General features: G+C 42.5%; 1 protein-coding gene across 3 annotated transcripts in view; it reads left to right on the top strand.

The window, feature by feature from the left end:
* Positions 1-5,775, top strand: part of IARS1 (isoleucyl-tRNA synthetase 1) — a 93,681-nt gene extending 87,906 nt beyond the window's left edge. Inside the window, exons 34-35 of one of the 3 annotated variants that reach the window (XM_021530477.3) lie at positions 133-285; positions 4,248-5,775. In XM_021530477.3, the coding sequence (XP_021386152.1) occupies positions 133-285; positions 4,248-4,330 (236 nt within the window). In that variant the 3' untranslated portion in view covers positions 4,331-5,775. Of the gene's footprint in view, positions 1-132; positions 528-4,247 lie in introns of those variants that run through there. The other 2 variants (XM_077786068.1, XM_031505989.2) reach the window with 2 other exon arrangements.
* Positions 5,776-14,651: the final 8,876 nt, after the last annotated feature.

Raw genomic sequence — 14,651 nt, 5'->3', positions numbered from 1 at the left:
AATTTGTCTCTCAGTACCATGAAGTAATTAGAGGTGAAATGGAAGAAGAAACCCTAAATTTCAATTTACCCAGATAAAAGGAAGTAATTTCATTTCTTACCAATAGTGACTCAGCTGTTCTGTCTTGTCCAGAATGCCAGAAAGGAACAGTGGGAACTCTCCTAATGGAAAACCCTGTTGGTCAGAATGGATTAACCTACAAAGGTCTTCTGCATGAGACAGCAAAAGTTTTTGGGCTCAGAAGCAGGAGGCTAAAGTTGTTCCTGGATGAAGCACTAACTCATGGTAAGCACAAATCTTTGGTTTGCTCGTCTGAGGATCCTTGGAATTTGTTGTTGAGAAGCAGCTCATGTAACCCGAGATCCAGTTTAATTACTAAATCCACATTATTCACACACTGGATTATAATTTTGCCCAGTAATTCAATATTAGCATAGTAAAATCCTTTAGGCAAACATACAGATGTAGAAGTTCTAAGCTGTAATGCATTCCCTTCATTAAATGGCCAAGGCAAGTTATGAAAGCTTTTTCTTCTTGCAGTAAAGGTCACTCAGCAGTGAGAATGGCAGTGCCCTGCTGAGTGACTGAATAGTGACTCTCCTCCTGGAAGTGGGTCTACAGTAGGGTTATTTTAAGAATCTGTTCAAACTTTTAACATTCATATTGTTGCATTGTCTTGGAGAATTATAGTGGCTGGCGAAGAGTGTTGGATCTCTGTTAGAGCAGTGTGGGTGGGTCAGACTCGGTGGGGCCCAGCCATTTGGGATACCTGGGAAGCAGGAAGCTTCAGCACCTGCTCAAAGATCTGAAATGCTAAAGAACCCCCCAAAACCACTGACAGATGGGAAGCAAAAATCTCTGATTCATGAGGAAAGTATGACTGAAGCCTGAGCCACCTGTGGTGCTGAAAAATTGGACCAGAGTGATTTGGGACTTCTTTTGATAGAGAGAATGGATTGCAAGCTATATGGTAAAAACCTAGACAACTCCAAACAGGGATTTCTGTATTCAGGAGAATTCAGCTCTCTGAATGAAGTGATGCTAAGGATTCTGTCTGCAGTGTGTCACAGTGATGGGGTTTACAAGCTGTCTGGGAGGGATCCATGACATTTATTGGATTATCACATGTTACCTTGTCCAGAAGTTGGACATCTGCTCAAACTGCTCATCTCAGGTGGGCTGAGCTTCCTCAGGAGGTGTTGTCAGTGAGAGGGCAGGAGAGGGCAGCTGTGGTGCAGCTGCTGAGAGCTGGGGTCACTCAGCTGCCCTTGAGGATTCAGGTGGGATACGTGGAAGTCTGAGCAAGGAGGGGTGGGGGGTTTTGTTGTGAAGTTTTGGTTGCTTCTTGTTGTTGTTGTTGGTTTTTTTTTTGTTTTGTTTTTTTTTTTTTTCACTTCATATGACCTGGAGTATATTTATTCAGAAGCCATTTTTGTAATTCAAATGGATTTTCAGATGTTGATGGAACTTTCTAGTGATAGTTTCTGCAAATGCCAAAAATAACGTGCTGAGTGGTGTTAACAGGGAACTGGGGCCTGGAGTGTTTCAGCACAAGGGGTAAAAACCAAGTAGATGAACCACACTTGCTTTTCATGAACTGAAAGGTATTTTTGTGTGCAGCCTTGCCCACCTGGGGATTCAGGCACTCAGGAGCAAGGGATGTTAGCCACAGTTCCTGTTTGGTTCAACACCAGATGATTCTGTTCAGACACTGAAATAACCACTGTAGGAAACTGCAGAGCTTTGAAAGAGGCAAGGAGCTGACAGGACAGGAAAATCCACAGACAGGCAAAACAGCTGTTAAGGCTCAGTTGAAGTGAGGATTTTTAAAATGCCTTCACGTGAAAGAGAAATGGGTTAAATCACTGGAACATTTGTAGCAAGGATTGTCTAGAACTGTTTAAATTTTAATTAAAGGGTATGAAGTGGCAATTCACAGTGATGTGAAAGATCAGATTTGATAACTCCTCCAAGGCCAAAACAACAGATTTGGTCTCTTTTAAACTCAGAACACAGAGATTTTGGCTCCAGAGGTTTATTTGTGTAGCTAATGCCTTGTAGCCACACTTCTGCTATCTCAGATTTAATTCTCAGCATTCACCTCCTTGAATAACACTTTTTAAGTTTAAGCGCTGGCATAGATGTATTTTATCTTCACATCTCTTTGTATGACAAATCAGTGCTGCATATAAAACACTTTGATGCCTCTAGAAAACATTAGGTCAATTAGTGTTTATCTATATTGTTGCAGCTTTGTAATCCCCTATTCATCTTCTGATCAATCTCTTCAAGGTCTTACCTTCAGAACAACAAAGTTCAGTCTCTTGAGTGGGTTTTCTGTGGTTTATTCTAAAAATAAAAATGTATTTGCTGTTAACAGTTTGAAACGTTTGATGAAAATAACCCACAAATTGGAAGGTTGGTGCCTGTTCAATAAAAAGGAAAAAACAATCACTTGTTGGAAAATGAGTTATTGGTTTTGAAGAGGTTATTTTTATAAATGTTGTGGTCCAGGCAGTTGGGCATCTGCTATCTATTGCACAGAAACTCACCAGCTTTTCAGAAAAAAACATGGTTTTCACTCCCCTTTGTAATGTTGGAAAATATTACAAAAATAAATGTCCAGGTGGTGAATGTTGCTTATTCCTGAGCTGGAGAGACAGGTTTCAGGTACCTGATTGTTCCCCACTGGGGATGGTGGGGACACTTCATGTGCTCCCTGCAAAGCCCTTCCATGGAGCCATTGGCACAGAAAGGAAGGTGTCCCTACAGTCGGTTGATAAATTTCCAGTTTTTAAAAATAATTGTTGTGATAAATATTGTTGGAAATAGGTTCATGTAAGTTCCTCATTTTTCAGCATCTTAAAAATAAATATGTAATAAGAGATTTGGAGACCTAAGTTCATAATTTGCTTGGCTGCTTCTGCAGACCAGACTCTTACATCCTGATGGAACATGTTCCTGGGAATAAAGCCCTAATTGCTGAATTGGATTATAGCTCTGTGGATAGATATTCAGCTGCTTAAAGGGTAGTATTACAATGGAAGAGAACTCCTGAAAAACACCGTGATCCATGAGGACTTCTCAGTTCTCTAATTAACAGATGGCTTTTAAAATCAGTACAGATTCTGTGTGTTTAGTCTAAAAATGAAACATTTTTCAAAGCAGGATGGGGCAGGGCACTGCAAAAGGGTTCCTCCTGAAAACCCCCGGCCAGTCTGGGTGTTATTAATGTGTCCTTTGTGCTAACACTGGTGCCAGATCTTTATATGATCTTGTATTTGCTGGGGTTGTCAGCAGGGTTCCGGGGTGCAGTGACACCGTGACCCCAGTCAGTCCTTGTTAATCTGGGTTCCACCAGTGTTCCTGTGCTTACACCTGCCAAGTTTATCATTCTGAACTTTCTTAGTGCAGAGGCCTCTGGGGTGTTTGATACTGGGGTGACTTTCGTTCCAAGGCTCTACTTCCCAGTATTCCAAACACTCTGCTCTCAGTGGGGCAGCTGATGGGTGCTGAAAGCAAAGTCAGCAAGCACCAAGTTTTTCTTGGGGAAAACCTGACATTTCACAATGTAATAGTGAAAGATTTCCAGCTCCTGCAAGCTCTGCAGGTGACTTTCCCTAGACACAAGTGGGATTACTCTGTGTTTGTGTTTATTGAGTAATTACAACCCATGAGTCAGCCTGCTGGAAGTGTGCTCTGTCCTTCAGAGGTTTGTTGGGATTTTATCCTGTTCCAAACTCTCTGCATGTAGCTGTGAGAAGACTTAGGAAATTTTCCTGTATGGTAAGAAAGTCTTCAGGCATACTCAGCAAGATTCCAGCAGTAGTTTTTTAGCAGATACTGGTACAATCCTTGCTTTACATATGAACTGTTTATGAGGGACTTTGGCTTCCAGTACATTGTGTTGTACTGTTCATATTGACTTCATATCATGGTGTTAGACTTTTCTGAACTAGTTTGCTGCTCTGTCAGGATGTGTGGGCTGATGGAGACTTTCAAAAAGTTCTACTTGGGAACATAAAACAGGCTCTCCTGCTCTTGCAGGGTCACTTCTGACATGTGGTGACTTTCTTTTGTGCCCTGGACTTTAACAGAAGGGAATTTTGAGCTGAGCAGTTTCTGTTCCAGTCCCATTGTGGTGAAACCAGCAAAAATGTCTGAATAAAGCAAATTTTAAAAAAATCATAGTTCTCTTGGTAAGCAAGAGCACTAACTGTTGTTTCTCTCTTCTTTCCTTCATTCAGAGATCACAAAGGACATTTCTATGAAGAACCTGAACATGAAGACCCTCTATGTTCATGTCATACCCACCACAGCTGAATGTTGAGAATTCCAGATTTATGATCATGTAGACTTTTTTCCACAGAAGATGAAGTCAAAGGGAATTATTATGCTTTTAGATGAACATCCAAGTTGTGTATGGTACTTTTAACATCTCTAGTGGCACAGAGGATGTTTTCTACCAGTGCATGTCTAATATGCTGCTCTTTGGTTTCAAATACAATGTATTTTCATTATGTTATCTTAATATGCTGTAAAAGCTGTTCAGAAACCTTAGATATCTATGCAGTAATTTGCCTGAGAGAAATGGGACTTGTACCTCAGTGATGCTGTTCTCTGCCTGTCCTTTGTGCAGAGGGCATCTTTTCTAAACCGTGGCTTACCTACAAGGCTCTCTGGTATATATCCACCCTCCCACAACAGCTTTGTAACTTATTTAAGGGTTATCTGGATTTGTTCATTCATACTCGCTGGGTTTTCATCAAGTGTGTGGCTGTTGGTTTCAAATACTCCCTAATTTCAACATTTGGAACAATAAATTTGCTTCATCTGACTTTTGCTTCCCTGAGTTCAGAGTACTTTGCTTCCTCAGGATTTCTGAAGAAGACACCTCTTAGAGCTCCATATGGATCAGGAGCAGCCAGAGACACCTGAGATGTGACAGTGCTGATCACCAATGGCTGTTTGGACTGTGGTGCTGACAGGTCTGGGGGTTTGGGAGAGAGTTGTTGTGATGCAGAAGTAGTTTCAGCCTGAAAAGGTTGGGGTTTTAGGTTTTGTAATGCCCCATAGAGCTTGTCCCTGTATCAGTGTTCACTTGTGTACCTGCTGGCAGGGGAAGGAAGAGCCCACCTTTGGCAGTGCTGGGGGTGTTTCTGCCTGGTTCAGCTGGAGGTTTGAGCACACCTGGGTGTTCTGCACCTCCCTGGGTCAGGCAGAATGAGCCTTGGCTGTCCTGACCCTGTGCTGGGCAGGAGCAGCAGGACACACACTGCAAACATTGCAGTGGCAGCCTGGCAGAGCAGAGACTCGCTGAGCACATTTTTCCATGGCTCTGTTTGTTTCATCTTTGTGCTGAACAAAACCAAAAGCTGGTTCATGATAACTCTGTATTAGTTGGAATAACTATAAATAGCTGTTCTAACTCCTGTGCACCAGTACCAAAATTGTAAGGAGTCCTTTGAAGTGAACCAACTTCCTGGCATTCAGCTTACAGAAAATTATTATCAGTATTAAAAATGGCTGTGCCTCCTGAATCACTGGCATGTTAAGGTTAATGAATACTGGACATTGCCCTCTACTTTTACCTGGAAGTCAGCTGGTTTTTACTGACCTAGTGACATGGAAATCCAATTTCTATTGGTTTGTGGGGTTTCTTTGTCACGTTAAAAATGTCCAGGTTTCATCTTCTATGAAAGCAAGATTGCTGTTCCTGGAGTAACTTTGCTTTATTATTGATGGAGAATAAAGGAAGATGGTAAATGATTGCAACCTAAGCTCATTCTTAATGACCCAGTCTAAGGTCACAGCAGTGCTTGCATTTTTAAAGACTTGTTTGGGATTTAGCATTTTGTCCTGTTTCATCTCACTCTTCACTGCACACATTTTACCACTTCACTCTTCCTTTTTCTCCTTTTTTTTTTTTCTTTTTTTTTTTTGGTGTATGTATGGTTGTTTTTGTTTGTTTTGTTTGCTTTGTTTTTTAACCTGGTTGCTTTTAGTCTCTCTGCTTTCTCTCCACATCAGCACAGTGCTCATGGGTTGTGATGACTGGAGCAGAAACCCAGGTGTGCTCCAGCCTGCTCACATCACAAGGATGGAAATGCCCATAGATGCTCTTTCTGTCTGGTAGGATCAGTAGAAATTGGCAGAGGGGAAAATTCAATATACTTTGGACACGGAATGGAGGAACAAGACCAGAGCTGATCAGAACACATTGCTAGAAATGCTTCTGGGTCCATTAACTTTCCATCAACATTTACATTAACATAAGTAGCATGTAATTAAAAAAATAATTTGGTGGCAGAATTAGGGCTTAATTTTCCTTTCAGGTGCCACTGTTAGATAGCTGTGATTGCTTACCTCCACAGCCATGAATGTTAGGAACAGGCTGTGACCCATTTAGGTGAACTTGTGCTGTCTCTACCTTCCTTCTCCACATCCATTTTTAGTACTCTTTTTTTGTTTTATTATTCTGGATATTATTATTCTGCATGAGAGAATTTATCTCTTGGGATCTTGAAGTGGGGAATGTTTCCTAGTAATTTTTTTATTGAGGTTTCTTAATGCACTTCTATAACATTATCTAGGTTGGGCTAATAATAGTATCTTGGCTTGATGTGATATTCTTCAGGATTTATGTACCTCAATTAGCTTCCTCTTAAATAGCTTGTTTCACAAATGAGGTCCCAGACCACTGCTGCCTAGAGAAACCATGACCAGGGCACTCCCAGGGCTGTGTCACAGCATTTGCAGTCCCTGGAGGAGTTTGGAGCCTCGAATCCTGATGTTGCCTCTCACCTGGTGTCATTCCAGCTCTCCTCCTGCCTGGGATGTGTGCAGCCTCCAGGAGCTGGGCTGCTGAGCCAGCTTTGTGCTGCTGGGGAGCAGGAGGTCCTGACACAACCCAGATCCATTGTTAGATCCAAAAACCACAGTGCTGGAGCTCAGCAAAATGGGGACATCCCCCACCACACGTGCACAGAGTTGTGTCCCTCCCCACTGAATCTCTGGGAGCTGGTTTGAGCCCAAAGGGATTTGCTCTGTCCCAGTTCCACCAGGCTGGGATTCTGTAACTGATCCTAGCTGGCACCCTTGGCAAGGAAAGGGCCTGGCACTGAGCAAGGCTGAGGGCAGAGGAAATCCTCAGGCTTGGCTGAGCTGAACCAGCAGAGTTCTGTGGCAGGAGAGCAGCAGGACTGCTCCGTGTCAGTGCACCCGTCACCGAGTGTGGGCCAGGCTGCCTCAGTCACCTCCCTCCCTCCCAGGTGGGGTACAGCACTCAGAGCTGCATTTCTGTCCTGCACGGGTGCAGGAAAGGCAGCGACTGTAGGTGTCCTCCCCTAGGTAACTTCCAGAGAGAAGAATGGTTTTTAGGAGAGAAAAAATAAACAGGTTTCTCCTCATCCTGCAATGAGTTGAGTGGCAGCTGATCAACCTTTCAGCCCTTTTGCAGCTCAGAATCTTTCTGATTTCTGCCAGCAGCAGTGGAGTTCAGTATCCTCATCATTACTCGTTAAGTACAAAGCAATTATTCAATCTGTTAAATAATTTCTTGCTCTTTGTCTGATTTCTTACAAGCTGGACTCTTAACTCTGATTAAACAGATTGAAAATACACTCTGCAGCTGCATTACAGATTGTGACCTGCAAAATAACCACAGATAATGTCCTTTCACATCTCTTCCCCAGCATGAGCAGCACAGCAACATCCATGCACAGGAGCAGCTTTGCTCAGGGAACACAACTTTGCTGAGTTAACTTTACTCTTGCTGTGCTGTGAATGGTGGGGAGCTGGGTTGGAGGGAGGGACTGTCATCAATTATCTAATGTTTTCCCCAGTTAAAATGTTTATGTAACAAATATAATTATAGCTTTTATGTAATTGAGGGTGGGGGGGGGAATATTCCTATTGCAGTATGTCTGGATATTTCAGTTAATTTCCAGTCTGTGTCTGTACAAAGTTGTAATCGGGGGTCACAAACTCCTCAGAAGACTTCGGAAGTTCCTTGTAGATGTAATTAAAATTGTTCCTAAAGATATTGAATTTTTAAGACTTTCTTGGGAGCTGTGTAAACACTGTCCTAATTCTGCAATTTTTTCTAGTTGTCTTTAGTGTTCAAAACAGTGAAAACTGTTGAAACTTTGCAGACAAGCAGAATTACCCTGGCACTTAGTATTTGCTGTGTTTGATCACGTGTGACAGCTGGACAGCTGTGCAGAAGGTGCTGTCATGGGATATCATTTGTGGTCTGCCTGAAGGGGACAAAATATCCTTTAGTTTTCAAGTCAGCAGTTTTACAAAGGTGAAGACTATCAAAATGTAGATTTTAGGACGTATTTTGTGATTAATGTGTTGGCAACCCCCAAAATCATGGGATCTTTGGGATTTCATTGCTTATGGCTGTCCTGTGCCAGGCAGTGCAAGTGGGAGGAGATGAGGCAACGTGGAAAAATTGAGATCTTAGACTGCAAACCTTGCTGGTGATACAATCTAAATAAATCTAAAGGATGAAGGATCCTGAATATTCCTGAAGACAGCGTTTTAAGATGAAAAAGAGAAGTTGCTCACTGTGTCAGCTGAACAAGCCAAAACCCAAGCTCAGGCTCTTGGAAACCAAGAGCTTTAGAGCAAAGGGAGTTGCCACGTATTAGTAATTAAACAAGGACCAATAATTCCATATTCTTGCCAAAGAACACAAGTACCAAAAAAAGCAAGTGCTGTGCTGCATAGACAGGATTGTCTGGGAGGTGGTGAAGTAATCTTTCCACTCAATTACTGATAAGGCTCCTCTGTGTCCAATTTTAGGAACCCTGCCATGAGGAGGATGTTGACAATTTGGAGGCAGGCCTGTGAGGAGAATCAGGAATAAAGTCTGGCAAAGATGTCTTGGGAAAGATCGAGAGAGTTGGCATGTTTATTCTACAGCAGGGAGGACTGAGGGTAAGATGTGAGGAGTCTTCCAATAACTAAATATAAATTGCAAAGACAATAGTAATGAACAAGTTTTCAAGAGGCTTGCAGTGAAATGGGATGGGAATTTAGGCCACACATGAGGGGAAGCTGCCTAAGAATTAATCTGTCCCTAGGATGGGTGGCCTGGGAAAGTGACAGGGTTTTTCTGACTCTTAAAATTTATTTTGTCACTTAAGGAAACGAGGTATTTGCAAAAAAAAAAAATTGTGACAAATTTCAGCCTCATTAGCTCACCCATAAAAATTATTGGATACAAGGAAAGAAACTGGTTGTTAGTCCTAAAATGCGGCTTTCTTTGGATATCTACGACAATGTGTTGGTCAGGTTGATATCTGAACACCTCTGGGGCACCCTTTGGCGTTCTCATCAGCTACTGGGATGTTCAAGCCAGATACAAAAATGGATTTTGCTGGCAATATTGGGGTATCTTCAAGATTCTGTCATTCACTGGGTGTTAAACACCATGTAACTTAGACCAGCTCTGTAAGAGGAATCAAAGTAACAGGAAGGGGATTAAACCCCCAGAACAACACAGGTTATATTTATTTCTCTGTGTTATGACTGCTTGCCCCAAAGGGCAGTGGAGGGGACAAACCCAAACTGGAACATTTACCTTATGCTGCAAATCCCTGGATGATACTGTTAGTTTGTGGACTTGGCAGGAGCTTACTCCTGATCTTAATTCTGCAAATTAATTAGAAAAGTGTCTCAGGTTCCTCTTTTTTAATGGTCTTTGTAAAAAATGCCTTTCTCTGCTGCTTTGCCCTCATCTCAGGGCCATAAACTCACAGTTCAATCCTAACAGAGGAGATGAGCTGGTAAACAGCCACAGGTGTTTCTATTTCCTCCACCTAAAATTAAATTTAGGAGTAATTGAGTATCTCTTTGAGGAAAAAGGTCCCAAAGCAGCCGTGTAGTGTGTCTGCCACAGCGATGGTGGGGGCTGTAAGCACTGGTGCCATGGTACCAGCACATCTGTATTGACTTGTTCCAGTGCCTATTGATGGGCAGCACTTGGATTCTTTTCTCAGCTCTGTTTGCTGCTCCACTGCCTGAATTTCACAATACAGAGTTCTGAATCTCAGTCCTACAGAACGCCTTGAACCTCTTCCCCTCCATGGCTGAGCCGCTGCCCTGCAGACCTCTGCTTTTGCTTTGATGCCTTTTTGGGGCTACCTAAAAACAGAGGCCAGACAGAAATAAGGGAATAAAAAGCAGTTCTATTTGTTAAAGGCCCTTCAGGTACATTTGGGGCAAACAAAGCCCCCCAGGGCCTACACCCAAAATGGACCATGGCTCACAGGTTTTTATCCTTTTATAAGTTTGGTCCATTTGCACTTTGGGGTTAATCTTCCCATTCCAGCTGCAGGTAATGCAGTCATTGAGCCCAGGTTTGCTCCCCAAGTCCCTTTTGTTCCCATCCCTGGGGCTGAGGCAGTGAGGTGTCCTTGAGTGCCAGGCCTGGAGAGGAATTGTTGGGAAAGCTGCAGCTGGCACCGTGTGTGGGGTTTGGAGTTACACACTGAAGAGCTGCAGGAGTACAGATAGATGGAAAATAGACAAGCTGAAATCCTAAGGCATCAGCTTTTAGCACTTGTGTATATTTGCCAGAAAACACTGGCTATTTCAGGCTGTACGTATTCCAAAGAGATGCCTTCCTCCCCCTGAGGAAAACAGCAAAGAACCAGTAACATCCATCATTTTAGTTTCCAAATCCCATTTTACTGTTGCTACCATCATGTACAAGACACAAACAGCTCACTGCGAAGAGCAAGAGCAGTCTCAGCCAAACAGAGCTGCACAAAATTGTCAAGTGTTTAGTTTGACTTGGATTATTGCGTGAAACTCTGCTTTGAGCTGCTCTCTTGGTGGATGCACAGGCTTGTCTTGGGTAGATCTGATAGATGTGCTAACCCCAGGTTGCACAGCACAGCCCTGAGGCCCCCAAAGCGTTGTTTCCCTGCTCCCTGTTTCTCTGGGCTGGCTGGCTGCACGTGGGAATGTTGTTCTTTGAGCTGCTTCTGGCACAGTGGATTTTCATTCCTGCCTTTCCATTCCAATTTCTTGTGTCTGGACTGCAGGGGTTCTCACTCACAGTTTCATTTGCCAAGCAGGACTTGTCTGTGGTGACACAGAGAGGCACAAATGTTGTCACTGCTGCCAGAGGGTCCAGCCTTAACACTTTGTTTTTTTTCTCCCCACTATCAGTGACACAGCTAGAACCTCTTAAGGCTGGTACTTATTTTACTTTTCTGTTTGCCAGAAAGACATGCTGCAGCTGACAGTTCAATAATGTGTATTTATATTTTTAAACATCAAAGTATCTCCTTGAAGACCAGGCTCTTGGTCTGTCCCAAGGCAATTCCCACTTTCAGATTTCTTTTGTGATGTGCAGAGAAAAAGTTGATAAACTCAATAATTACATCATGCATAAACAATTAACTCATTGAGGGGGAAAAATCCAAATCCAGGATTTCTTTTAAGGCAAAGAAATAGGCTGATGATTTTGTAGGTTTGCATTTTTAGAAGTGAACACAGGAACTTGAAGCCTGTGAGACTTGTCCTGCTTTTCCTTAGCTCAGTAGCAGAGTGCAGGCTCTGCTGCTGGATCCTCCCAGAGCTGCCATTCACAGCCTGGATCCAAATTAATCTTCGTTAGCTGATGTAAAAACAGCAACAGAGAAACTCACCCAGGAGCCAGTGGCAGCAGGTTAATTCTTGAATAATTTCCATCACAACAGGAGAGGGAAGGGAAAAGGAATGAAGTGATGGCAAAGTGAAAGATTTTCATGCAAGTGTATATAATAAAGAGAAAGGGAAGATAAGACCACCAAACACAGAGTGCCTGGAGTTATTACAAGGTCTTTATTACAAGGTGTCTCCTTAAGCTGCTGTTTTTTAAGGTATTAAGAGTTGCAAGAGGCCAAAGTAATTTACATGGGGCAATAACAGATTTTATACACCTTTGTAATACCATGCCTAAAGTATTGCCAGTTTAAAGCCTTTTCTTGCATGGAATAATCACTTGAAAAAATGTATTATTCCCCAGCAGTACAACCATGGAAAAGCTGCAATGTGTTATATTAATTCAGACATGACAAAATAGAGAGCATGATACAAAGAGGTGCATTTGGAGGAATAATTTTTTATAACTGTTGGTCAGACCTACATAAGTTAACCAGGAGTTTATCCTTTGGAAATCAGGAGCTCTGCAATAATGCAACACAACACAGTAATGTGTACAGAGACTTTACAGGTGAAGAGACGCTGAGTCAAGGAAAATTAATAGTTCCACTAATTTAAAAAAAATTTAAATTAGTGATTAAAGGTGAAAGACTTGAGAGCTGTTAGTGGTACACATGCACTTGTCTGAGTGTCGTGTGTGGTTTTCTGTTCAATAGTCTGTTCTCCCCAGTATAAGAATGGTATTAAAAATCACTTCCCACAGCTTACCTGTATTTACCATTTTGGGAGACAACTGTCTAACATCCTTCATCCTCTCATTGTTTGCATCAATTTGTAAGGAAAACTTAAACCTGATCTGCTTCTGTCAGCTGAGGGTGAAACATTGCCCAGGAGTTCTTAGCAGACCTCAGTTAGTGAAGTAACTTTTTAATATTGGAAATACAGCATTTTTTCAGGTGTTGCTAAACAAGAATGTGATTTTTAAGAAATCCTTAAACTATTGCCTCTTTCACAAATGGATAAACAGAAACAAGTCTTCCCATGGTGTTCCTTGTGGGCATGGAGGGTTGGTTCATGGTATGTCAGATCTTGCACTGTCACATTCTCCATTGCTACACAAGGACAGGGAATGAAGAATGGAATAAAACATTTTCTTTGTGGTGCTCGAAGGACAGGCCTTTGTTCTATCCTTGGCATTTCTATTCACTTACTTTTTGCTTTGCCCTGTGGCTGGTAAGACCTCTCATTGAAATGAGATGTAACAAATGGTGGAAAGGCAAAGTGAGCTGGAGAAACCTCAGGTTTGTGTGCAAACCCTCAGCCTGAAAAGGGTCAGAGGATTGGGGTTTTCCTTCCCTTTTTTCACCTCTTTCTCTCCCATCTCTCCCATTTGCTCAGCTGCAAAATATGCAATATTTCACAATCATTATGACAAAAATTGGTATCTGGTAATCTCTGCAGAGTTTTTACTCCTCCCTGTGCAGACCAGGATTTATTGGAGGCTGCAGCTTGGCGAGGAGCATCTGAACACGAGCCCCACTTTGCCACGAGGAAGGAGAGTTTACTTGTCTTTGCACACTTCAAAGTTGAGTCCTGTCCTATAAATACACTGCACATAACGAGGATTTAGGCATGAAACAGTCTGTACTAGTGTTTTAAGAACCAATTTTGTTGCTTTCAGACACTTGAAATCCATGCCAGGCTAATCTTAGAGTTCAGACTTAGCAAGGTCACGTAAGTGCTTTGTGCAATCACACGTGTGAGTTGTGTGTAACTTTTTATTGACTTCTCAGCGTGCTAAAAACCATGCATAATTCATTTCCCTGCTGTTTTTATCTAGCCATGTGATAAATGAAAAGGAGAGAGGGGGGAAAAGATGAGAGACTGGTGAAGCTTTGTCATGTATGCCTAGCACTGAGGAACCACCAGCCCTGCCAACTCACAGATCCCAGGAAGTTACATAATTAAAGGAATATTAATCTGTACCTCAACACCCCCTTAGAACTCCAATAATTACTGCTTTAGCAGAGACTCTCTGATTCATGTATGTCAGTGCAGGCCATTAAAAGTAAGTAATGTATGTATGCAGTCTGAGAGAAGTTTTAAGGAGTAGATGATTTCATGGATTTTTTTTTTTTTCCTAGGCTATGGAAGGTGTTTATTTTCTGGCATGGCTTTACTCTTGCATAATAAAACAGCCTTTTAAAAAATATTGTATCTTCATACCTGGGTTTGTTTTCTTTGATCTGAAATAACTGAATATACCCTTAAGCCTGTCCTCTGTGTGTACAGGCAGGTTGCAGGGTGGTTGTAACCTCTGGGCAGGTGCTGCTCTGCACTCTGTGAGTTGATTTGCTGCCTCATCTAACCCTTGAACATTTGCCTTAGTGCAGAAATTCCTGGATTTTCCTTACTGAATCTCCCCGAACGCTGACTCAAATGTGCATTTTCAATTTTGCCAATTGTTGGAGACTAAATGCAGACACAACTAATGAGCTTTGGTTTAACCAAGAAATAAACCAGAGACAGGAGAGAACTGAAAGAGGAAACAGAGATAACTTAATTTCCAGGACCAAGGCCTGGCTGCCTCCTTCCTCTGGGAACAGCACAGTCCATCTCTGGGACCTCGCTCTGTGCAAAGAACTCACTCCCTTCTTCCTCACAGAGAAAGGGAAAAGTCAGGAGAAACCAGAGCTGCTGGGGAGAAAGTGATGCTGCTTATCCCAACCTGTTCATTCCAGGCAAACACAAATTGTGGAGTTGCAAAGGGGAGGATTTCTGAAAGACCCAGGGACTTTTTAGTCTGAGCAGCCACCCCAGAACTATTCTGGTGAGTGGTCATGGAAGGACTGGCAGCCCACCCACCACCAGCTTTTCAAGTGTTGTTCCAGCTTTTGTTTCCCAGCTCAGTCCAGCTTTCTGTGCCTAGCTGGGACAGCTGCCTGTGTGCAGGAACGTTTGTGGTTCCTACATTCGGCAAAGATGGG

This window comes from Lonchura striata, chromosome 12 (genome assembly GCF_046129695.1).
Source record: "Lonchura striata isolate bLonStr1 chromosome 12, bLonStr1.mat, whole genome shotgun sequence".
Lineage (NCBI taxonomy): Eukaryota > Metazoa > Chordata > Aves > Passeriformes > Estrildidae > Lonchura > Lonchura striata.
Note: the sequence above shows the minus strand (reverse complement) of the source record. Positions and strands in the feature narration are given on the sequence as shown.